The 25,736-nt window shown below is 39.1% G+C and overlaps 1 protein-coding gene across 2 annotated transcripts in view; it reads right to left on the reverse strand.

Moving 5' to 3' along the window:
- The window catches only part of SRPX (sushi repeat containing protein X-linked), a 77,127-nt gene that overhangs the window by 29,179 nt on the left and 22,212 nt on the right, over window positions 1–25,736 (reverse strand). Inside the window, exons 2-4 of one of the 2 annotated variants that reach the window (XM_037059562.1) lie at window positions 8,855–8,914; window positions 4,259–4,450; window positions 2,559–2,735 (exon numbers count right to left, since the gene is read on the reverse strand). In XM_037059562.1, the coding sequence (XP_036915457.1) occupies window positions 2,559–2,735; window positions 4,259–4,450; window positions 8,855–8,914 (429 nt within the window). The remainder of the gene's footprint in view (window positions 1–2,558; window positions 2,736–4,258; window positions 4,451–8,854; window positions 8,915–25,736) is intronic. The other variant, XM_037059563.1, reaches the window with a different exon arrangement.

Here is a 25,736-nt window from a genome sequence, read left to right on the forward strand (position 1 = left end):
AGCTCTTCGTATATTTTTGTAACAAATTCCCTATGCTAAATCTATTAAATTCCCCTCTATTTGAAATACCTAGAGTGGCTTTTGTTTTCCCAATTACTGGCCAATACAAACTGCTACCTAAATCCTAGAAAAAGAAAAGCCCAGAATAAATATGAGTCTGTTAGTTATCTGAGTAATTTGAACCTGGTACTCTTATCAAATTGATACAAGGTATGATCCAGGCTGTGACTCTGGTATAGATGGGTTTTGATCACATCTTGGGCCAGGCCCCTTGGCTGTAGCTTAGTAACCACATAACTGCAGAGTGAAAATGGTGGATGCTATCAGGGAAGACAGTGGACAGGGTGTGTCATCATGAAGATACCCCAGGGACCAAGATCAAAGGCATTGTTGCCTATCTGCTCCCAGAGGGTAGCATCCAATTTCAGTCTTAGTCCTAAAGTATCTGTCTCAGACACTGAGCAGTGAGGAAGGAGTGGTTGTGGTAAAGCACATTAGCAGACAGCTGAATAGTTCTCTAGAGGAAGGGAAGATTCCAGAAAGGTGGGAGCCAGAGTCCTATGGCCGACTGTCATAGCACCTCAGTGTCAAAGCTATCCCTGGATTCAGGGATCAAGGGCCTGAGAGCCTGGCTCTATGCAACCTCAAGCAAGTCAGGTGACCTGTCAGACCTCACCTGTAGAATGGGGATTGGACTAGAATGTTCTTTAAGGATGAGTCCTGGCAGCTGTAACAGTTTATGCAGGAGCTTTGGAAAAATAGCAGGGGCCTAGAGATTCAGACTGAAATGATAACCACTACCTACAACAGTTTGCCTCAGCATTTTAAAGGAATAGGAATCCCCTAAGGATCTTCTTAAAAATGTGGATTTTGATCTGCCAGGCTTGAGATGGATCCTCAGATTCTACATTTCTAACAAGCTTCCTGCTGGTGCTGATGCCGCTGGTTCAAGGGCACTATTTTGAGTATAATTTTATCTTTGACAGCAGGTTCTCAAGCAGGGATGTCCAACCCGCAGCCTATGGGCTGCATGCAGCCCAACAATGTCTATGAATGCAGCCCAACACAAAATCACAAATTTACTTAAAACATTATGAGAATTTTTTGTTTTAATTAGTGTTTGTGTATTTAATGTGTGGCCCCAGACAACTCTTCTTCTACCAGAGTGGCCCAGAAGTGCCAAAAGGTTGGACACCCCTGCAGAGCATCCATGTTCCCTGGAGGGTCTGTGAAAATGCAGATGGCTAGGCCCCACCCCAGAGTTTCTAATCCTGCCCATGTGGAGTGGGACTGGGACTTTGCATTTCTAACAAGCTCTTGGGAGATAGTGATTTTGTTGGTCAGGGGACAACGCTTCTTAGAACCACTGCTCTCAATATTCTCCTATCTTAGCTGCACATGAAAACCACCTGGAAGGCTTTTATAATGTTACTTGCCTCCTCCAACTATCCCACAACAGGCTAAATAAATCTGAATCTCTAGGGTAGGAGCAAGGTATCGCTGGCATCTAAAAGTTACTCATGCAATTTTAGTAAGTAGCCATGGTGGGGATCCATGCCCCTTGACCAGAGATTGTCAATGGGGCAGTGATTTTTCTTCTTCCTTTCCTCTCCCCTCCAGGGGATATTTGAAAATGTCAGGAGACATTTTGGTTGTCACAACCAGGGATAAAAGAATGTTACTGGCATATTGTGAGTAAAAGCCAGGGATCTGATAAACATTCCATAGTGCAGAGGACAGGTCACCATAATAAAGAATCATGTGGCCCCAAATTTCCACTATGCCAAGGTTCAGAGCTTTTGCCCTAGAGCATAGTCTAGCAGAATCCCCAGTCCATTGCAGACCTGCTGGGTTAGAATCTTCATTTCTACCAAAGTCTCCAGGTGTTTCTGATGCATGTTAAAGTTTGAGAAGCACTGCCTTAGATCAGTGGCTCTCTAATCACTTTAGAGTTCCCAGGAGAGCTGATGTTAGCAAAAGTGCTAGACCCACCCTCTGATTTGAGAATTTGCGTTTCTAAAGAGGTCCCAGGATGATGTTGCAGCTCCCAGGAACACCGCATGAGAAGTACTGCTCAACAAACCCAGAGTAAGGTAAAACATTCAAATCCCTTCCAGTTTAGCAAACTACATGCTTGCTGACTACAAGTTAGCAACAAAGGAACTCTGCTGGGCGAAAGACCCAGAGATGTTCTCTGCAGGACTGTCCCTCAAATGTCAGGAACTGTGCTCTGCTCAAAGCTACAAGGCAGATCCCTGATTAAAAGCAGCAGGAATGTGCCCTCACTCTGCCAGCCTGCAGGTGCCTCAGTAGGAAGCCAAAGAAAGAGACAAATGTCAGATGAAAGCCATCAGCTGCGAAGTCACTTCTGGAGGACAGAGACTGAGTTTAGGTCTCTGCTGAGCTAGAGAACTAGTGATGAAGGAAGCTACTGAAAGCAAAGCTGGATGCTTATGCTTTACATGTGGGATATTGATGCTTCCTTTCAAATCCACTCGACAAATAGCCCCAGCTTCTTCCAAAGTATGTGCCTTCTGAGAACTGTGAGATTTTCTTACCAACACAAGACGCTGGTTGGCCACTCCAGGCCTTGTTGTCCATACACATGACTGTCCGTTCTCCTTTCAGTGTGTATCCTGGTGAGCAATAGTACTCACACCGAGAATTAAAGTAGGCACCATCTATGCACTTGAACCCTCCATTTGCTGGCATGATAAGAGTAGGACATCGCTTTTCTGAAAAACAGAAAACCAGACATTCAGGTCCTTAGGTTTTGTCCAGAGAGTTTCACAGTCCAGAAACTCTGAAAGCATAGGGTGAAAAGTTCATTTAAATACAATGGACATAATTAGAAAAATAATGGATGATTGCATGTCACATAGAAGGGACACAAGAATTTTGTTTCAGAGTGGCTCAAGTTGGCATCCTAGGTAAGCCACTGTCTTAAGTTGGGTTCCTTACAAGTGGACTGAGACAAGGATTTGTATGCAGGGATTTAGTAAGTGCTCCTAGGGGAGACCAGGGAGGTGTGGGAGAGGCAGACCATGAGAGGAGAGGAACCCAGGCAAGGTAGGCTTTCAGGCAAAGTCAGCCTCAGACTGCTCCCAAAAAGGAATTCTGAAACATGAATGACACCTGAGTTTGTCCTGCCTCCAGGCAAGGAAACTGGCCTTTCATAATCTTTTACCAGTCAGTATTGAGCAGCTATAGCTCCTTGTGGGAATGCTCTGCCTGTCAGAATAAAGACAGTGGTCCTCTAAAGGAGCAGAGCCCTTTTCTTCCTCTGAAGAACATTAAATGTGCAAATCATCAGAAGCAAAGCTCTCAGAACCTAGGGATGTCCTGGCAATGGACACACAAGGTTAAAGGGCATCCAGGGAGATCTGGAGGAAGCACCAAAAAGTGTCCACTAGTCACACACTGCACAGCCTGTGTAGACCAGACCACATGGCTGCAGCTGTAAGCCTCAGTTTCCCTAACAATAAAGTTAAAGGAATGGCACCCATATCAACAGCAGTGTTGGAAAAAACTGAATGTATGTGGAATGCTTGGCACACAGTAGGAGCTCAGTAAATGGTAGCTGTTTTGGAAAATGATGGTATCTCACATGTGCTTCGACAATGCTGTACCATTTCTGCATATGACTTTTCATGAAGCTTAAAGTTACCCCTGAAATGCCCTTCCAGTCTTCTCCCATGAGGCATACTTCCTTTCTGGAATAAGCATCATCCTTCAGGGACTGGTTCCGTGCCTCCCAAATCTCTACCTCCTGGGAGAATACTTCTTGCGTCCATTACCCCAGGTCCATGACTTAGCACCATTCTTGTACTGCTGTTATGGTTTACATCTCTGCCTCACTGTCTGTCGTGCTATTCTGTGAGACCTGTGATGGCAGAGCCCAAAGTTTTTGTTTGTTACACAAACTATAAGAATGTGTAATCATTCTTATTACACAAGAAATAAGTGTCTTGTTTCTAAATCTTCAGTGCCTTTAAAGGGTCCAGCATTTACTGAATAAACATAACCTGTTTGCTGAACAAACTGCTATTCTCTTCCCCTTTCCCCAATAGCTCATCACATCCTTCCCTCTGAAAGGTGTCATCTCACTTCCTCAGTATCTTAGAAATCACCCTGCGTTTTGCTCACAAGGGGAGTTTTTCTCATCAAAGGCTGTAAAACATTCAGTAAAAAGCCTCTCTAAGAAAAAGATTCTGGCCCTAACTGGACCTGAGGACCAACATGGGGCTGGGCTACTCACGCTTGCAGATGACCTTGTCGGACCACCGTTTGTTTGATTGGCAGATGATCTGGGAAGAGCCGTGCAGCTCATAGCCCTTCTGGCAGCGAATGTCACACCTGGTTCCCAGGGCTGTTTTGTAGTATCCTCCTTGAGGGGCCCTGCAGTACACATCCCCGTACTTCACCTTGATGGGGGAGCACCACGGGGTGTCTAGAGGTAACAAAAAAAGGAGGGAGAAACAGAAAGCAACATCTTCAGAAAATGGGTCTCCTCATTTTAGAAGTTGCTGACTAGCTGCATTCCATATTTTGGACTTCCAAATAGTGCCCCATGTCTTTTAAGATGTCTCTGGATGGGGAAGTTATGATGTATCTGAATATGAATCCAGGTTCCTCCATTACTGCCTATGTGATCTTGGACAAGTTACTTAACCTCTCTGAGTTGGTATCTACAGCTATGTCAGGGTTCTTGTGAGAACCAAAAATTAATACATTGTCTTCTAGCACGGTGCCTACCACACAGTAAAGATTCAATAAACACTTGTTCTTTCCAACATTTCCCTGAACTAGATACATAATTGTCTTCAGGGCAACTGATAATCTTTGTGAACTCCAACCATTCATATATACTGGCAGGAAAGTGACAGCTGTCAGAGGGAAGGGGCGTTGTAGGCTTGGGTAAAAAAACATGAAAGGATTAAGCAAAACAAAATAACACAAAACAAAACAAACGAAACCTTATAGACACGAACAATAGTATGGTGATTACCAAAGGAAAGTGGAGAGGGGGGAGGTAGAAGAAGGTAAAAGGGGGATAAATGGTGAAGGAAGGAGACTTAACTTGGGGTGGGGAACACACAGTACAATCTACAGATGATGTATTATAAAACTGTACCCCTGAATCCTATATAATTTTATCAACCAATGTCACCCCAATAAATTCAATTTAAAGAAAGAAAAATAAAATAATATTTTGATTTTTCATATCTGTATTCATATTCTCTGTAAAAACTCATAATACTAATTATAATTAATTTGAATGAAGCTACTATTTCCAGGTTTCTCCCCATAGCATATAATTTTGGCTTAAAGTAATAGAATCATTGCAACTCCCCTTTTCAGATGTTTCCAGATATGCTCCAAGTAGGTAAGAGTATGTATGATATCCTTCCAAGATGGCATAGTTCCAAGATAATTTGATTTTGATATCATAGTTATCCAGAGCACAGTTAGGATGACACTAATAAATCAGAACTTCTTCCTGTGCCTTTGTAAGCTGTTCACTGAGAGCCATAAAATTATTAGGGGAAGACTAGCTCCTCGGTGGAGAAGTTCCCTCAGTGGGCACTACATGCACTACATGATCAATGGGGCTAGTGAGGAGCTTCCTCAACCCTGCCAGGCTCTCTCTCCACCCCAGCACCTGAGCTGTCAGTGAGTGAGCTTCGAGCGCCATCATGTGGCCAGGAAAGAGGACACACCCTGCTTGACTTTTCCAGGAATTCTCTTCTGAGGATGTTTCTAAGTGCTTCTCAGCCATGACCAGGCATGGTGCATAGGCTGCTTTGTTACCTTTGTGCTGTCATGTTTCATGATTTAATGTTTTGCTGACAGTCTCAAGTGGGTCCTAAAGTCAGGACTCAAGCAGTATACCCTGGACATTCTGGATGAAAGCATTGCCCTGAGTGCTTGGTGTACAGCTGATTAAATTTAATCATGTGGATACAGACTTGCAGGAGCTCACACCTGGCCTACAGACTGCCCTTGAACATATTTACCTTCCTCTAAAGTTTACATATGTAGTCTATGTGATAACATTTTTAAAAGAGAAAAATCTGGACCTTGAAATGAAGTACAAAACAGCACATGTATCTCCATTATTTTCTTCTACATATAAAGTAATTCTTAAACCACTTCAAATGTCTTAGTACTTTCTCTGGCAATGGCTCCAGGTAGACCATGAAACTAGGTTTCAAGATCACAGATAAATGGGAAGTCCTTGGGGTATGCTTGCTTACCACGGCCCAACTGTGGATATGTTTTCTACAATGAAAAGTCCTTAAGATAAATTCTGGAAAAATCCACAGATGGCTACCACTCAAACAAAACTGAGATTTGGAAACTACTGGATTCTGTGACTACTAGAAGTGAGGTCTCTCTCTCTCTCTCCCCTTTTCTTTTCTAACTGTAATAGAAAAGATCACCTACAAGGACATCCCCCAAATGCACTTGGTGTTTTTCATGTCAAAGAAGCACTTTAGATAGTTTGTGAGAGGACTTAAATGATGTCACATCTTAAAAATTACCTGTTACTTTACCTTGTTATCTGTACTGTTTTCCCCTCTTCTCCCTAACTTCCCCGCTGCCTCTTTACTTGCTTTGTCTGCTCTGTTCTCTTTCTAGATTGCATTGCTTCCATGCTTCCCCATCTCTACTTTTATTTTCTTGCTAGTTGGCTCCCCTTAACTGCCTGTTTTCCCACCATCTCACAGGTCAAACTGTGGAATATTTGGCTGAGAACTGAGCTCCTGGGAGAGAAAATAAAATCTACATTGGAGGTGGGGGAAGAGTACTGTGGTGGGAGTGAATATGAGAGATCCAGAGGGAGATGGTGAAAACGTAATGAGCTTGTGCAGATACAATATTGGGCAAAGAGTCAAGAGGCCTCGGCACACTTCCTAACTCTATCATCTAGTAACCCTGAATGATTAACTAAATTTTTCTGGCAACCATATTCCTTATCTTCAACAGACTTGAGTGGATTAAACTCTTTCAAAGTCCCATCCAGCTTTTACATTGTATGATTCAAACCCTGTCTTACTTATCTCTGATCCGATATCCATCTCATACCCATTCCCACCACTTTACTCCTTCTTATGACAACTTTGGGTAGTCTTGTAACCCTTCCAGCTGAGAGCAAATCCTTTTTGTATTCTGGGTCCTGATCACAATTTTACTGATATATAAACTGGAAGGATGTCCAATTCTCTACATGTTTTTCACTCTAACGTTGATAGCTGTCACATCTAGCTTGTGGACTTTGGCATGAGTTTAGGAGGGACACAGTTTAAAAGATTATATGTATGTATGTATTTATGCATTTATTTATTTATTTTACAGAGGGCTAGGGAGGGAGAGAAACATGAATGTGTGAGAGAAACATCAAACAATTGGCTCTCGCACGCTCCCAACTGGGGACCTGGCCTGCAATCGCAACCCTGACTGAGAATTGAACCAGCAACCTTTAGGTTCCTGGGCCCGTGCTCAGACCACTGAAGCCACACCAGCCAAGGATAATTTTAAAGTAAATGAGAATGAGGTAGGATACCTGAATTTATTAGCACACACTTCCTGGTTGTCTTTTCCACAAATGTACCCATGGCAAATATTTAAGGCTAGCAGGTACATTAGAGAATGACCTGGGTATACATATATCATGAATTCACATATTTTGATACAGTGTGCAATTAGCAGGTTTGGCCCCATATTCTGAGTTTTCAAATCCTAGTAGTGCTGGCTGTACACCCAAAACCTGTACTGTTGTCAACATGTAAAGAATCTTGTTTTCATTTATTCTCAAAAAATTCTTTTGGATTATTTTCCAAGACCAATCTTTGAGATATATTTTGATAGTTTGTCAGTCCTGCAGTAACAGTAATTAAAATGTCAATGAGTGACTTGAATTTGAAGCGATACAAGCATCATGAGTTAAAGTGAATTAGCAAAACATTTAACATAGAGGTTCAAAGAAAGGAAGCTGCTTCAATCAAGATGTGGTTTATTTAGGGAGAAATCTAGATCAATTATTCAGAGAAGGTTTTTTTTTTCGTTTTTGTGGGCCAATGTGGTAAGCATTCCAATTAAGTGACATGCCTGAGGTAGGCAGTTCCAGTGCCATGACTAATGAGGAAGAACTAGCAAAACTCTAGACACTGAACTAAAACACCTGGATTTCAAACCCAGTAGAAAGTAGAAATATTTGTGGGCAAACTTACCTGCACCTGCATAGAAGGTTCTTGATTAGGCTTTTTATACTTGGGTGGATTGCTGGAAATGTATAGAGATGGAGTTCTTTATCATTAGATTAAAGTTTCATGGGGCAACAGACTTTACTCATCATTTCAGGAGCCAAGATGGACTCAGAAAGAGCACGATGAAATGAGCTTATGAAAATCAAGTTTTCTCAGTCCCCATTCATCTCAGTACATTAGCAGCACTGGGCCCAGATTTGACCTTGGATGGTTTACTCTGGGTGATTCTGGCTGTAATGTATGAATCAGGCAGAACTCATAGCTTGATTTTCACTTTCATCAGCTAGAGCTTGGCTTTGCTGAAGTAACGACAGTAAAGAAACTTATGAGAATAAAATGACCACTAGGATGCTGAAGGTCAGCACTTCAGAGATTTCCAAATACTTTTTGTTTGCTTTCTTTAGTTTTCCTTTATTTTTGAAATGGGATAATACTCATATTAATTTTAAATATATTGTTTTGGAAAGGTAATTAGAACTTAATTACACTGTTTGGTCACTTTATTATAATCTGCTCTGCATGGCAAAAAGGAAAGTTATCCTGGCATCAGCACGTCCTCATTAGCATATAAGCAAAGCATTCACCTTTATATCTAGGGTGTGAGTACCCGACTTCATCATCTTCTAGCGGTGAGTCTCCAGATCCTACAATAAAAAAGAACAGAAACTGCAGCAAGAAAAGCCACATGATATGGACGAGTATTTTGAAGCACTGCTTTGGCACAGTCCATGCAAGAAGGGCTATTAGAACGCAGAGCCAAGAGTAAAAGCTTCTACGGCCATTCATGAAAGGACAGGGGACCTCTCAGAGTGAACCTGGCTGGGTTGGGATAACCAGAGCCAATCAAAATGAGCCTCAAACTTTTGGAGGACCACCATATGCCAAATGAAATTCTGGGCTCGGCAATTCACTCTGAGAAGGTGCCAATGTATATGAATCTCATGCCAGGGGAGACACAGTGAAAGGTGTGTGACTCATACACAGCCCACAGTTTCTCCAGCAGTCAAAGAACACCCAGCAGAACTGCTGGGTACCTGAAAATCTGTCCATCTTGTAAAGTGAATTTGAGTGGAGCATAAGCAGGTGAATCAAATGTCTTAGTGACAAAAGAAATACAAAGCTGCTTTGGTATATTTGTAGGAAATGAAGACCAAAATTGAACACCTAGATGTTTATTCAAAACTTCTCATCAAGGTAAAACTTCTTGATGACTCTTGCAACCCTTGAAAACCACAGATTCAGTGAGAAAGTCTGTATTTAATTTTAAAATTTAAACTCATTTGATAGTCGGAACTGAATCATTTTTAAAATATTAAATATTGAATTCCAGTAAATGGTAGATCCTTCATCTTTTAAATGATATCAGGGCCCACACTTCAAAATAATAATAATCAGAACTAAATCATCATCATCATCATCATCATCATCATCTTAAGTCTAAAGATCTTTCCTTCTAGATTTCCTAATCTGATACTGACTGTTGAGTTGGCACCATTATGGCCACACATTTACCTACAGGAACCTACAACCCTAACAGACAGAGATACTCTCTATTATGAGGTTATTCAAATCCCCATACAGGATAAGTGATTAAGTAATGGTCCCTGTTCCACTTGTATTCTGGATGAGAGATAGTGAGTGTGGAAATTGAAAGTGGGGAGTTGATGAAGGCTGAGCTGTGCCCATTTGGAAAAGACCCCAGTTATATGTTCTGTTTTGTCCCAGGTTTCTTCACCTGGTTTCTGGCTATTCAGACAGGTACAAAATTATACAAACTTTTCATTATTTCATATCAAAATAAACATGAAAACCTGTGATACTTTTTAGGAAAGCAATCTAGCATCATGAATCAAAAGCTTATGTCCAAACCCCCTGATCCAGTCATTCCACTTCTGGAAATCTATCCTAAGGAAATCATATTAAATATAGAAAAAAATTTATACACAAAGATTTCTTTGCAATGTCACTTATAATAGCAAAAGACTATAAAATGGCCAATGTTATGGTTAAATAAACCACAGTGCATTCATTGGATGTAATAAAATGTAACCATGATAAAAAATTATGTTTATAAAAAATAGTAGTGTGTAAAAAAGCTTTCTTATAACATTAAATGAAAATGTACCATAACAAAGTTATATAAATGGTGTGATTTATAACAATGTAAAGTAATCAAATTCAAAATAAACAATGCATAGAAAAAAGTTTATGATAATTGGATGTTTTTCTGCTTCCTTCTCTTCTAAATTTTCTACTATAAATGTATTACTTTCATAATTGAAAATAAATTTTATTATGCATATTACTCAAAGAAGCTTAGTTTCCAAAATACATTTTGAATATATTAGAAATGTTAAAGAAATTCTACTGCCTCTCCCCTCCCACCCTGCCCCATTTCTCTCCATAACCAGAGTTTAACTGGAATTCTACTAAGGATTCTTGGATTCTCCAACTCCATATGTCACATTTGTAAGTGTCAGGAGATCTGTCTCATATTAAGAATATTTTTCTCTTTCCCAAGGTCATCCTGGCCTCCATATAATCTACCTAGGCAGTAAGAAACTCTGTACTTATTCCTGGCTCTAAGCAAAGAAGACAACCATCACAGGTTAAATTCTCTAGGAACTAGCTTTTAAGGTGGAGTTCAGTGCACAGGAATCAACACCTGTGAAAGGGAGAAGATGGAAGAAGGTCTTGACAGACAGAAGTGTTGAGCTCTGGTTTCAGCCCAATAACGGCCTCTCATGTTGGGCAGAAATGACTGGACCTTTATATCCCCACATCAATCAGCCATTCGATATGGCCCACCTTGGGAAGGACATAAACTTGGGCTAAACACTCCTAACAGATGAGGAGACCTCTGAAGGGGCTGGTAGCTGACTACCTGCAGTTAAGCCAACCAGTTTTTCCTTAAATGCAGATCTAGTCAGTGCATCTCTATGACCATCACGACAACACTAACTCTTTCAGAAATAATTCGAAATGAGTATGCTCATCAGAGGGATCCCTCCATACGGAAGGGAAGGGACTGAAACCTACTGAAGAGATGGGGGCACCTGAGGTGAGCAGCCCGACTTTACTGGTACATCAGCAGTCTAAGATGCATTTGTCATATGTTGTTTATTATAGTGAAAATTAAAGTCTGACAATAGGGCAATGAACGAACAAATTATCTTACATCAACAAGGCATTTTATAGTCACTAATCAAGTTTGGAATGGAAAATGCATGTGAAACACAGCTAATAAAAAAGAGATACTGTAAATTATATACATGATGAAGTATGTGTATATCTACATATATGAACACATATATATATACTTACACATATGTAAAATTTAGAATATGATGAGACTACGGATACCTACTTTAGAAGCTATTGGGTAAGGATGAATGCCTGAAGCTATAGCAGCCACTTTGCAACCATGAGGTAAGATGTCTCAAGATTAAAGATTTTCAGCTGAAGATGGTACAGTGGAAGGATAAAAAGAATCTGAGGTCCATGATGACCTTATTGGGATAATAAATCAGCCTGAGATATCTTACCTCCATACTTCTTGTTAGATCAACAAATAATGCCCTTTCAACTGAAGCCACTGTGAGTAGTATTGTTGGCTACTGAAAGCTGAATCCATCTAAACTGATGAAAAATGAGTGGAAAATTTACTGCCTACTATTGATAGGAGATAAAAGTAAAAAAAAAACCAGATATTGTACAGTCCCCTCCAAATTTCCAGTTTATATTCAGCCTAAACTCACACATCAACTTCTACAAAAAAATGATTACCAGTCTACAAAATGGACAACCTGAGGGATACAATAATATCAAAGCTTGGCAACTTATTTTCAAGAGATTATACTTACTAAAGCTTGCTAGAGAAGCATAGGGGAAATATATTCTTATATATTAAAGAAATATTTCCCACAGGGTGAAAGAAATAAATAGAGAAAGAAAAAAAGAAAGAAGGAAGGAAGGAAGGGAGGGAAGGGAGAGAGAAAGAAAAGAGAAAGGTGAAGGGGGAGGTTTCCTAACAAAGTTTTCTTTGTTTACAAAAGGTCATCCCTTTAGATTTTATTATGACAACTGTAAATCAACGCTCATATGGTTTGGATTACCACATTTTGGAAAGAATGCTTCAGTGCTTCTTCCACACAATACAAATTCCATGTTGGCTCAGAAATTAGAAACTCAGTGCCATGTAGGATTCTGTCCCTCAGCCATACCTGGAGCCAATTACATTTATAATTCTGCTCTCCCTACAGAAACTTCATTAAATACATCAGATTTTCAAAAGGAAGAGCCATTCCTTTTCCCAAAAATTTCAAAAAAGGGTTTTCCTGGCCTGCTGAATCCTACCTACCCTTTCATTCTGACTGTCCAAGTAGATAACAACATTGGCACCAAAGTCCCTCATTAGAAATATCTATTAAATATATTAGAATTACATTAGAAATTGTAATTTTTAGAAAGCTACTTAAGTGCTCCTTCCATCATTCTAGTTTTCTCACTGTAAGGTGTGGCAGGGGTGGGGTGCAGAGCATTTGACAGTAATGGAAAACACTGCCTATTTGCTAAAACTACATGTTTCTTTATTGACTGTGATACATTATCCAAATGTACAATTTTCTGGTTCTGTTATATTTTTAGCTCAAAGGTTTGGGTTTATTTTTGTTATTATGAAGACAACTCTGCATTCTTAATGTTTTCTCAGATATTTTTGCTTTTCTCCTTCACCATCATTATTATGAATATAATTTTATTATTATTACAAGACATATTTAGTCTTGGCTGGTGTTGCTCAGTGGATTGAGCACCAGCCTGTAAACCAAAAGGTCACTAGTTTGATTCCCGGTCAGGGCACATGCCTGGGTTGTGGGCCAGGTCCCTAGTTGGGAGTGCGGGAGAGGAAACCACACATTGACATTTCTCTCCTTCTCTTTCTCCCTCCATTCCCCCCTCTCTAAAAGTATATACATAAAATATTTTTAAAAAGAAGTTATACTTAATAGTAAACAGTAGCATCAATTTTATGTTACAAGTCCATGGGAAAATAAAATTCCCTTTGCAGTGGAGATTCTTAACCCAAGTCCCTGATCTTCTAGAAGGGGTGTCCAACCTTTTGGCATCTCTGGGCCACATTGGAAGGAGAATTTTCTTGGGCCACACATTAAATACATTGTGACATGTAATGACAAAAAAGTATCTTGTAATGTTTTAAGTAAATTTATGATTTTGGGGTTTGGCCCCATTCACAGCCATCCTGGGCTGCATGCAGCCCCCAGACAAAGGTTGGACACCCTTGTTGGAGGATCAATGGAAGGGCTTTAGAGAGTCCATGTACTCCTTGTAATTGGACATGCCTTTTGGTACATAAATACACTTCCCTGTGGAAAAAAAAAACTGCTAACTTTCAGTAGATTTTAATAAGGGTGTGTGACCTAAAAGAATACTTAGTGAAGAAGTATGTGGTACCTGCTTGATATTTGACTTTTTAATATGAGAGAGACAAATATATTTAAAACAAGGATAAATGCTTATCCTTTTATTGGATCTTCTTGGCTTTTTCTAGATTATTGCTGTCCAATAGAACTTGATGCAATGATGGACATTCTCTATATCTGTGCTGTCCAATAGAGTAACCACTAGCCATATGTAATAATTAAGCATGTGAAATATAGCTAGTGAAACTACAGAAATAAATACCTTTATTTTAGATAATTTTAATTAAATTAAATTTAAATAGCCATATGTGGCTAGTTAGCTACCATACTAGACAGCATAGGTCTAGATTTAAATGTAAAATATTCTATGAAGTCAATCATGTGTCTAAATTGCTCAGTGGTGAGAATCATGTCTAATTTGCTTTGTATACCTAGCATATGATTCAGAATTGGTAGTCAATAAATGTTGGAAGAAAAAAGAAGAGGGAGTTCCGGCTAAGATGGAGGCATATATAAATATGCTTTGCCTCTTTGCACAACCAAAAGAAGGAAACAACCAATTTAAAAACAAAAAACAACCAGAATTGCCAGAAAATTGAACTGTATGCAGGTCTGATAACCAAGGAGTTAAAGATGAAACATTCATCCAGACTGGTAGGAGGTATGGAGACAGGCAGCTGGGCAGAGAGGACACACAGCAACACAGTGGCTGGTGGACCAGGTGGGCAAGGTGGCCGCTGGTGGACCAGGCAGTCCCATATTTGCATACAGATAAACTGGGAGAAACAAATGGGGAGCAAAAGAGACTCCATAACCCCGGGTTCCAGCATGGGGAAAATAACACCTCAGAACCCCTAGCTGTAAAAACCCATGACACTTGTGGCATCAGGAGAAACTGAGAGTCTTTTGAAAGGAGGCCAAGAGCCAAGTAAGTGGCATTGGTCCCTCTCTGACCCCTCTTCCACACACAGTGCCACGATGCAGTGACCTGGGTTGCTCTGCCCTGGGTTGCAAATACGTAAGGCTCCACCCCTTACAATGTAACAGATGTGTTGAGACAAAGAAATATGTCCCAAATGAAAGAACAAATCAAAACTCCAGAAAAAGAAACTAAGCAATGAGGAGATACACAACCTATCAGATGCAGACTTCAAAACACTGGTAATAAGAATACTCATAGCAATGATTGAGTATGGTCACAAAATAAATGAAGAAGTGAAGGCTATGCAAAGTGAAATAAAGAAAAATATACAGGGAACCAATAGTGAAGGGAAGGAAACCGGGACTCAAATCAATAATTTGGAACAATAGGAAGAAATAAACATTCAACTGGAACAGAATGAAGAAAGAAGAATTTTTAAAAATGAGGAGACACTTAGGAACCTCTGGGACAACTTTAAATATTCCAACATCTGAATCATAGATATGCAGAAGGAGAAGAGGAAGAGCAAGAAATTGAAATCTTATTTGAAAAAATAATAAAAGAAAATTTCCCCAAGCTGGTAAAGGAAATAGACATAGAAGTCTAGGAAGCTCAGAGAATCCCAAGCAAGTTGGACCCAAAGAAAAACATGCCAAGACACATCATAATTAAATTGCCAAAGATTAAAGATAAGGAGAGAATCTGAAAAGCAGTAAAATAACAACAAACTCACAACTTTAAACAACTGAACTGTTAAAAATACAAAAAGAAAAACAAACTAAGCAAACTACTAGAACAGGAACAGAATGATAGAAATGGAGATCACGTGGAGGGTTATTAGCAGGGAGAGTGGGGGAAAAAGTACAGGGAATAAGAAGCATAAATGGTAGGTACAAAATAGGCAAGGGTAGGTTAAGAATAGTGTAGGAAATGGAGGAACCAGAGAACTTATATGCACAACCCTTGGACATGAACTGAGGGAGTGGGGAATGCTGGAGGGAATGGGGGTACTGTACAGAGGGGGATAAAGGGGGAAAATAATAAAAAATGAATCTGGTTAAGTTTCTATTTTTTAATTTTTATTAACTTTTACAGAGAGAGAAAGGAAGAGAGAGAAAAACATTGATGTGAGAGAGAAACATCAATAAGTTGCCTTCTATATTTGTCCCAACCAGGGACCAGGAATGTGCCCCAACTGGGAGTTGAACCCACAGCCCTTTGGTCTATGACAATCCAACCAAGCCACATCAGCCAGGGCTTAAATTTCTTATGATGCATAAATCATGAGTCTTTATGTTCATACATCTGAAATGGTTTTACCCTACTCAGATAGCTTCAGTATATAAATTTGAACTATGACAATATTGGAGAGACTTGGATGTTTAGAAAAAAGTATTTTGCATTATTGGAAGCCACAGGGCATTTATTTGTGGGTGCCAGATGATTTAGTCCTAGCAAATGGTATGCCAAAGGGGTTACACCGCAGCTTCAGTAAAGTGAAAAGTACATTTGAATGGCTTCTGAACAAAGATCACATCCAGGCACTGCCAGAAAGACACAGTCTAAAGATGTAGCCAAGGATATGACTGTTAAATCCTCTGTTAAATCAAGGTGGTGCCTCAAAGTACCTTCAGTCACACAAAAGTTCCTTTAAAGAGATTAAGGATGTTTTATAGATCCTCTCTATTAAACAACAGAGAAAAGTTTATGTCTATGAGATGTGTGAGTATGGCTTTTGTCTAAAGGAGTGAAGTCCATGAAGATTCATAAAAGACCCACAAACTTTGTAATGAGTTAGAATACGCAAAATATCACCAGCGTGACTAAGGGTGACAGAGACATTTCAGGACAAGGAGAGACCTTTGAACTAGAATTCTACTGTCAGAAGCAGACTCATAGAACTGCTTGGCTGTTAAATAGGTGTTATCTTTCATGAAAATTCTGTAGGATTTATGTTCCTGAAACTGTATGCTTGCTCAGCTTTTTTTTCTTCTCTCCCATACATATAGGTTTTCCCTGAAAGCATTCCTTCAACAAGTCACAAGCTCTGCTTCTAAAGAACCAAGACAGCTACTGAATCTCCCTAAAACTCAAATACTCCAATAAGCCATGTCTCATAGGATTGCTATAAAAGATAAATGGCATTTTGTATGCTTCAAAGTACTTTATTAAAATAATTACTACTATCCTTGGTTTTCCACCAGGAAAAGCCACATACTCAATCCTCTCTAGTAAAATAAACTGCTTTCATGTCTAGTCTATGAATTCAGATGATCAGGTGATGCAATTTGCTTTAGCAAAAAGTGACTTTCAGGTTCAAGCTGTTACTGTAGTTGATCATTTGAGGCAGGAAAACCCCTGTGGTTCCCTATATGCCTCGGGACCTAAAGATTTTTTTAAAAAATGGGAACCTACAGAAAGTTATTTTATTGCTGTGAAGTATTACTATTGAGTCTTCAGCAGCAATTTTTGTGGCTCTTGCTAACACATTTGGGTGTACCTCAAGGAAGGGTGGAAAGAGGGTAGAGTGGTAACCTTTCTCTCCTCCACAGGCTTCATAGCTAGAAAGTTCTACTATACGGGTGGGGGTGGGGGTGGGGAATCATTGGAGAAGCCCAGGAGTGAGTCCCACATGCCTGATTTGCATGCATGACCTGCTCTGTTATGTCTTGACAAAGTTTTCAGCCAGAGGAGAGATGTTCAGGAGCTGTGTATAAGTGTGGGTGTTTAAAAGAGTGGAGCAGAGAAGACAATTTAGCATTTCAAGGGCATCGACTTCAACTCCAAGACACAGGCCCAGAGCAAGCATGCAGAAAGCCAGAAACTATAAATAAGGCACTCTTTCTTGGAAGCCTTACTACTCTAAATCAGTGGCAGACTAACAGATAAAAGCTTAAGAGTAGGAAAGGGGGGGTGGTACACAGAGAAGATGCCATTTCAAATGGAAAAAAAGAGAACCCAGAATGATAGATCTAAACATTTTGCTAATTGTGGAGGATAGATGGAAGGAAATGTTTATTACCAGTGTTGCTCTTCAGAGAGAATAATCACCAAAATGTTTAGATCGAACAAGTTTATGGTATATCTCAGACATTCACTTCATCATACCCCCCTCATTCCCCTTCTCCATCATGATCCCATGCCCCTCACATTTACAAACAATCAACTAGAGTACTATGTTTCAAACTTTTCTCTTAATGCAACGGGTCATAATTAGTATTTTTGTGGTAAAGTAGGATAGAATAAAAAATGCCAGAGTTCATTACACATATTAAAGATAAATGCTATGGATCTCAGTAAAAAATTAGAAAAACGGTGATTTAGAATATTTTGAAAACCCATAGGTAATAGTCTTGTCTAGCTAATTATTTCTTTTCTCAAAATGAAGATATCTTACTATCTAAGAAAGGTTTCTGCGGGCAGTGGTAGAAGCCTTTGTTTTGTTCAGAACATGAATGTTCTAGCTAATGAAATGTCAAGCAGGGACCAAATTTCCCAAACCATTCATGGCCATCCTCTCTGGAAGGATGCAATTGAAAGAGCCTTCGTATTAAGTTCTAGCTTCTCCACTAACTACATGGTATTGACTAGGGAAGCCACTTTCCTTTCCTGAGCTTCAGTTTGCTCATCTGTAAAAGGGAGTGAGGATAGTGGGAAGAACAGTGCACGTTTTCAAATCATGTTCCCTCAGAACATTGCCCCATCTTCAACCTCTAGTTGGAATCATATTCATGCAAATCAACTTGCCTCCCTCTTCCTCCAACTAGTAATAAACAATTAGCATGGCACATCACTCTAAACCTCACCAGCTTCTTTCATTTTCATTGCTTCTTTAAGTCCTCAGTGCAGCCCCATCAGGTAGGTAACAGCCAGGGACTAGAAAGTAAACTTGGGGAGGACAGTGACTCTTTGATACCTTAGTCATGACTGTACTCTCAGGTCAGAGAATGAAGTGAATTATCAGTTACAAGAGAAACAAGGATTGAACTGTTCTGACCATAAAGCCTATGCAATTTCACAGCTACTTGTTTGTCTTCATACCTTTGTGCAACCAACCTGAAAAGCCCTTCCCTTCCTCCTAGCCCCATTTCTGTTTTAAAAGCGATTTCCAAGCCTAGCTCCTCCAGATTAGCTTTTCTAATCTTGAAATTCTGTTCACATTGAAATGGTCTGTTCACATATTTGAATTAGTACTCATCTTATACTACTTTGGATTTTCAGTAGTCATTTCAGGTGTGTATTATGCTCTGTACTCCGAACTAGACATCAAACTCCTCAGGGACAATTGTTGAGTTTTGTTTCCACTTACTGCCCTAGTGAAACTAATGAGGGGCTCCTCCACTGGGCATCTCTCAAAGGGTTCTTCCCCTCAAAACTTGAGTCTACACATTACTGATCTGTTGGGGCAGTTCCGCCAGTGTCAAAATGAGACACCCATCTCCTTTAGTGAAAGTTGTACTTACAGAAACAGATACTGTATTTAAGATTCAAAAAAGCTGCCCAAATAAAGATGCAACTGGTACATAGTTATGGCAGTAAACCAGTGGTATAATTTACAAAATCCTGGCCCATTATGGCAAAACTGAGAATAACAGGATTTAGGAAAGAGAGATACTTAGAAAATAAAATTGCAGCAGTGTGTACTGAGAATGGTAGAAGCAAGCCTTTAATTGCACAGCTGTAGAATGATATTTTAATACAGTGAGTTAAATGGCAGAGAGAGAGAGAGAGAGAGAGAGAGAGAGAGAGAGAGAGAGAGGACTGTGAGAAAAGACACTTCAAAAACACAGCCCTTACATGAACATCATGAGACTGTAAGTGGCAGGCTGCAGACTACTCAGATGAAACTTGAGGCTTCATACTTCTGGAACATTCTCTGATTCCCTGGCAGAGGATAGAACATCAGCACCCAAGGGAAAAAACTTAAAGCTTCAACTGAAACTTTTCATGCAGGATTTATTTGGCCAGCTTTGCCTACAATAGGAGGCAAACTGGTTTTGCTTCTCTCTTTGATTTTGAAAGCATCCGTTTTCCATTCAGTGCTCTTGAAGTGACAGTCACCCACTGGCTACTGTCCATTATTATTATCTTCACTGGAAGAACCAAGTTCTGGGGAAAGAAGAACATGGAACTGAGCTTATGGCAATTATGATTTTGAAGATGATAATCTGCAGACCTTGTGCAATACCTGTTGTGAAAGGCTAAACCCCAATATACAGTGCCTGGTGCTATGGCTTTCTAGGTTCGATGGACATCTACTGTGTTCTTCTAAGTGAAACACAACCCCTTATTTTGGATAATATTTCCTGTGTCACCCATGTGGTTCTAGTGGAGGTGGCTTTATCCTATCCCTTGGCCATACAGATGATCACAAGGACCAAGCTGAGACAATCAGATCCTTCAGAGCATTTTTCTCCGGTGGTAAAATAAGGAAGATGTGAGCCCTATAGTTAAAAAATGACAAAGGTTAAGTCTCACAGAGAATAATAATCCAAGAAAATGAAATCATCAGAGAAAAGCAGAGACAAAACAGAGAAAAAGGGAGAGAATGAGATCCCACCGTATTTGAGCCATTGGGCATACCAGCATACCTCTGCCCTTACATAAAACAACAAATCTCCCTTTTGCCAAAGCTACAGCAAGATGGGTTTCTGTCCTTTGCTATCAAGAGTTCTGACAAGTGGCAAACCATCAATTAACATTCAAATGAAATGAATTACCAAAACATATGGTAAAAGTTATTTGTAATACAAACTTGGCTTTCCTTTAGGAACCAGATTATAAATGATAATCACATCCCCTGAAAAGTCTACACAAGCTGTTTTAAGTCATACTGTAGTGGAACTCTAACTATGCCTGGTAACTCAATATCCACTAAAAGGGGAGGATGTTTACCCCTCTGTAGTTCCTGCTACATCCCACATCTACTTCTCCCCACCCCTATCCTGGAACACAGCATTCAGGTTCATTCTATTTACAGTACAATCATTCTGCTAGTTGGCAGTTTTGATCTGCAGACCTAGAGTCTAACAAAGAGGCTTACATGGATTTGGATATTTATATGTGTGTTCTGGTTTCTCTTACTGAGAGGCCTCTAGTCCAAGAACTCAGAGCTTAGAAATTCCAGATGCAAATAAAAATTACCATTTTAATGTCTTGGCTGCTTTCAAGGATGCTGCAATTTGTCAATATAGGAGCCTGCAAGGATGTTGGCCCCTTCCCAGACCATTACTGGAGAAGGACCCACAGTGACATCTTCCTTTTATCTTTCCTCCAGCACCTCAAGTCATCAGCCCCAGGGTCAAGGCAAGACTGTTTGCAGGGAGTGTACTGGTGGAGCTGGTAAACCCTCATAAACCCTGGGATAAGGCCAATTCTTAGAAACCATGAGTGACTGAAGAAGAAAGTTTACACCTTTAAGAGAACTTTGCCAAACCTGTGTCTTTCTGAGCAATTTTCCAGCACTCTGCTGAGTTGGTACAAGCTCAGGATGAAAAGGAAGCAGCCAAATAAAAGGTAAATGAAATGAAGTCAGAGTGATTCCTCCAAACTTTTACCATACAGGAGCAGCTCTGTGCAGCAGCACCTTATTTGGCTTTATTGGCTACAGCAGACACAAGTGAGTCCTAACGCAGGTATTTGTGGCTTGTAAAAAGAAAGAAGGACCTACTATTCAGTGAATAGACACTATCCCAGGCATTGCCCATCCCAGGCTGGCTGATTTACACAGAGTATTTCATTTAATCAATGTATTCACATGACACCTATCCAAAAGTAAGGAAAAATGCAAACACATTACTTTGCATCCCTTACAAAAGTTGTCAATAATTGTCCTGTCGGTATTGCTCTTTGAAAGTTTTTCTAAATGTATAATAATCATTTCATACTCAAATTCTACAGCAAAATCAAATAGAATGTGGCATCTTCCTCACCATAAAGGATTCATCTGGAAAGTAAGACATGGGCACTAAAGCATGAATGCTGGTGTCTCCTAGAACTATCTTCAATGAAATGCTGAGCAAGAAATTGCAAATGAAAAATTAAGGCAGGCAATAAATGGAAAACATCCTAGGCAGTCTTTTCATCACTTCCGTTAGTAAGTATACAAAAAAATTCATGAAAAATCTTGAACAAGTGATGGGGTTGCCTGCTACACTGAGAATTTTCTAGTTTGTGAATCTGAGGGTGGGTTGTTGGAGGGGGTATGAATATTCTTCCACCCATCAAATTAAGCAACTTCTCTGGTCCAAGCCAATGAAATACATTAAAATGATAGGTTGGAAAGGTAATTAATTTTAAAGTCAAGTGATTAGGACTCTATTTCAGGCAGCATGGGAGATATTTTAGCCTAACCATGCTCATACAAAAACCAACTAAAATTTTTGGATGATTTTTTTCTTTAATTTTGAAATGCACTTTGAGTTTGCAATTAACTGAGGACTGACTATTCAGAGGCCAAAACTTCTGAAAAATTGGAACCTGGTTAGGAGATATCAAAGTCCACTTTCCATTCTGAGGACAACTACCCAAACCTAGCTTTGATATCCATGGACTTGTTGAAGACTCAAGTACAGAAGACAAACTCCAGGGACCATTCAAGAATGGTAGTTTCAGAGGAGATCTCCCAACTTTCTTCAACCCCACATAGAGCTGTTCCACCAAAGAGCCGCACATTCAGTATAAAGAGTGAACTAGAAATAAATCCATCCCATGTGCCAGCACTGTGAAGAAAAAAATTTGTCTTATCCCTTAGCACAAAGTGGAAGATGAAAAAACCCTCCTATGAGAATTCATAACCAAATTATGATTGCTATTATATTATTACTAAAAATCTCATTAATACAATAATAATAATTAAAACCATAGTGATAACAGTTTCACAACCAGTCTGCCAAAAATGTAGAAGTCTAACAAGAGCAAGTGTTGACAAGGATCTCTATCAGTGGAGACACACATTGGTGGAAAAATGTTAAACTGGTACAATGTCTTTAGTAAATAATTTCACATTACTGAACAATGGCAAAGTTATACATGATCCAGAAATTCCACTTCTAGCTATTTATTCTAGAGAAATTCCTGCACATTGTTCCAGGGAAATGGACAAGAATCTTCCCAACAGCACTGTTTGTAATAGCATAAACCTAGCAACAATCCTAATGCACATCAAGAGTAGCATGAATAAACTATGGCATATTTATACAATGGGATTCTATATAGTATTATGAATAAGCAAACTATAACCACATTCAAAAATATCAACAAATCTCAAGAATCTAATGTTGAATGAAAAAAGTAAATTGCAGAAGAATATGGTCAGTATGAGTGCATTTATACAAAGATCACATGCATGCAAAAGTAAATAATGTACTATTAGACATATAAACATAATCAGAAATACAATAAAGAAATTCAGAGGAATAATAAACCAAAAGTGAGGATATTTCTTACCTCAGAAGAAATAGAAGGGATGGAATCCAGCAGGGGCATAGTGAAGACTTCAAGGTAATTCATATACATATTTGGCAATGTTCTTTTTATTAAACGGGCTGGTAAGAACAAAGGTATTTGCTGCTTTTTGAATTAGTTTATTCATATTATATGAATATTCTTTTGTTCTACTCAATGTTTAATTAATTGTTTTTCTTTTTTATAATCTTTTTTTACTTTAATTGTTGTTCAAGTACAGTTTTTGCCTTTTACTGTAATTAAAATTTTTTTCAACCAGAGCAATTACATTTCACGCAAAAAGTTTGTTAAGTTGGTTTCTCATTTGTTTGCAATTATAAGAACTTGTTTATCCTAGAAGTTCTTAAGAATGACTGTTTGGGCCTCTACTAAAAGGCATGCTTTGCCAATAAAATTTGAGAGTTGTAGATCTGGAAATGCTCTCAGGAGATAATATAATGCAGACACCTGCTTCAAAGACTGAGAGTGTCCCAATGAAAACTTGAAGTCTGGAGACAAAACCATCCCAGCCTACTCTCAAGCAGTTCTTAATACTTTATCTCTGGGATGGGCTCAATTTCTTTTTTCTTAAAGTCCACCTATAATCTTTCTTGCTTTAGTTTGTATGCCTATATCCTACTGGTTACCACTACCAATCTTCAGGAGAAACTTTATATATGGGTCAGATAAACTTGGGAAAGGGTTGATGACAATTTATCAAGCTGGACAGAGAAGGCTACTTGGGGCTCAGGCAACAAAATTTGGTCAAATGGAAGCAAGGCCTAGTTCATGAAGTCATCGAAGCAGACACTAGAACTTCCTATCCCTGTGATGGAAAGTTAGGATTCTGAATGTACACTGCCCAGGGGGAGAAATCCACAAAGTGCTGATCACTATGGCATAATGAGAAGCAATTTGAAGTCTGGGGAAGAACTAAAAGAGAAAGGCTTACAAGTTAAATCCATAAAATGTATTTTCCCAAACAGGTTAGAAAAACTTAAAATGATCAGTAAAAGATCAGAAATAGATAGTCTTATATATTGCTTACAGATGTGCAATTGGGAAGACTCTAAAAAGCAAATTGGCAATATGCATGAAAATCCTTAGAAATACACATGCATCTTGAGCGAGCCACTACCAGAATTCATCCTAAGGAAACAATAAGAGAAGTGTGCATAAACAAGGATGTTTGTTGTAACTGTGTTTATAGTACAAAAAGTTGAAAATAGTCTAATGTCCATCCAAAGGGGACTAGCTAAATAAATTATAATATAGTTATTATCAGTGATGATATAAATAGTAATGAAATGATAATGATATACAGACTAAAGCAGGAAGATAATAATGTCTATAAGTCTGAAATGTATTTTAAAAAATAGATGTATCAATGGATGCATAGAGGGATGGGTAGATATGCAATGAAGCATGTATAAATATTGTAGAATTCAGTTTGTACATATGATTTTGTAGCAAAAAATGCTTTCAACTTGTCAGTGCACTTGAAATTTTTGCCAACATATCACTTGCCAAAATATTAATTAGATAGCAAATATGTACATCACAAATTTAAACTTAAAATTACAAAAAGAAGATCACCCAAAATGAGATGGAAAATAGCAGTGTTTTCATTATGTGAATGTTTATATAGACTAGAGCATAGAAAGATAAACAGCAATATTAAAAATCATTATCTTTGGATAGTAGGTTATTTCCCTTTTTCATTTCAGATTTTTTTCAATGGCCTGGTGTTACTTTCCCAATTATTTAATACAATTATTTTGAAAAAAAAGGAGAAAAACTAGAGTATCAAGAATGAAAAGCAGAAAAGGGGTGATTTTGGCAGTGGGGTAGAGAGCTCAAGCTCAAAGCCCAGGCAGGTTGTGCTGCCGGTGCTGCTGCTGTGTACACAGGCTTTCAGGACCCCAGCCCTAAATGCAGTCATGCCTTCTATGAAATCTGACAACTTCTCAGATTGCCTGCTACTCTCACAGCCATGTGGGAGAACTCCTGACTGAGTTAGTGACATGACTGGGTCAACATCTTGTTCATCCTGTCTTGTTACAAACTGCCCAGGTCCCATATAGTTTAATATAAATGAGGAGTTTCAAAGTGACAAGAAGATAAAGATGAATTTTATACTACTTGAGAAGCTGTGCAAATGTCTAAACAGACTAAAACTAGAATGTCTCAACTCCTGTGTGCTTCTATCACCTCCATGAGATAAACTATTATCAGATGAGAAAAAGCCACACATTAGGAAGAGGGCCTTGAAACAAGAGCAGTGAGCTCTCAGTTGACTGCTTTATTGGAGTTTGAATTTCCAGATCCAGGGAAACTAGCTCTCAGAGTCTGCAAGAATGTAGTGGGCAGACTGCAGAATTACACCTCATAATCACTGAAAAGCTATAGGAAACCAAAGAAGTGTCAAAGACTAAGGATGGACAAGTTTTACATGGGTAAAAATATGGAGTATAGATCTTGGACATGAGAAACTTCGGTTCTACCCTAAGCTTTAGTGTAGAACATATTTAAACAGAAAAAGAATAAGAATTTTTTAAATGGTGATAATTTGGGATCAGCATTGGTTTAAAAAGAACAACTGGGGCCAAATTAATCTCATGTCCTTGGTTTAGTCAAAAGAATGCATCCTCTGACACA

This window comes from Sturnira hondurensis, unplaced genomic scaffold, assembly GCF_014824575.4.
Source record: "Sturnira hondurensis isolate 20B ecotype Veracruz unplaced genomic scaffold, ASM1482457v3 Scaffold0011192, whole genome shotgun sequence".
NCBI lineage: Eukaryota > Metazoa > Chordata > Mammalia > Chiroptera > Phyllostomidae > Sturnira > Sturnira hondurensis.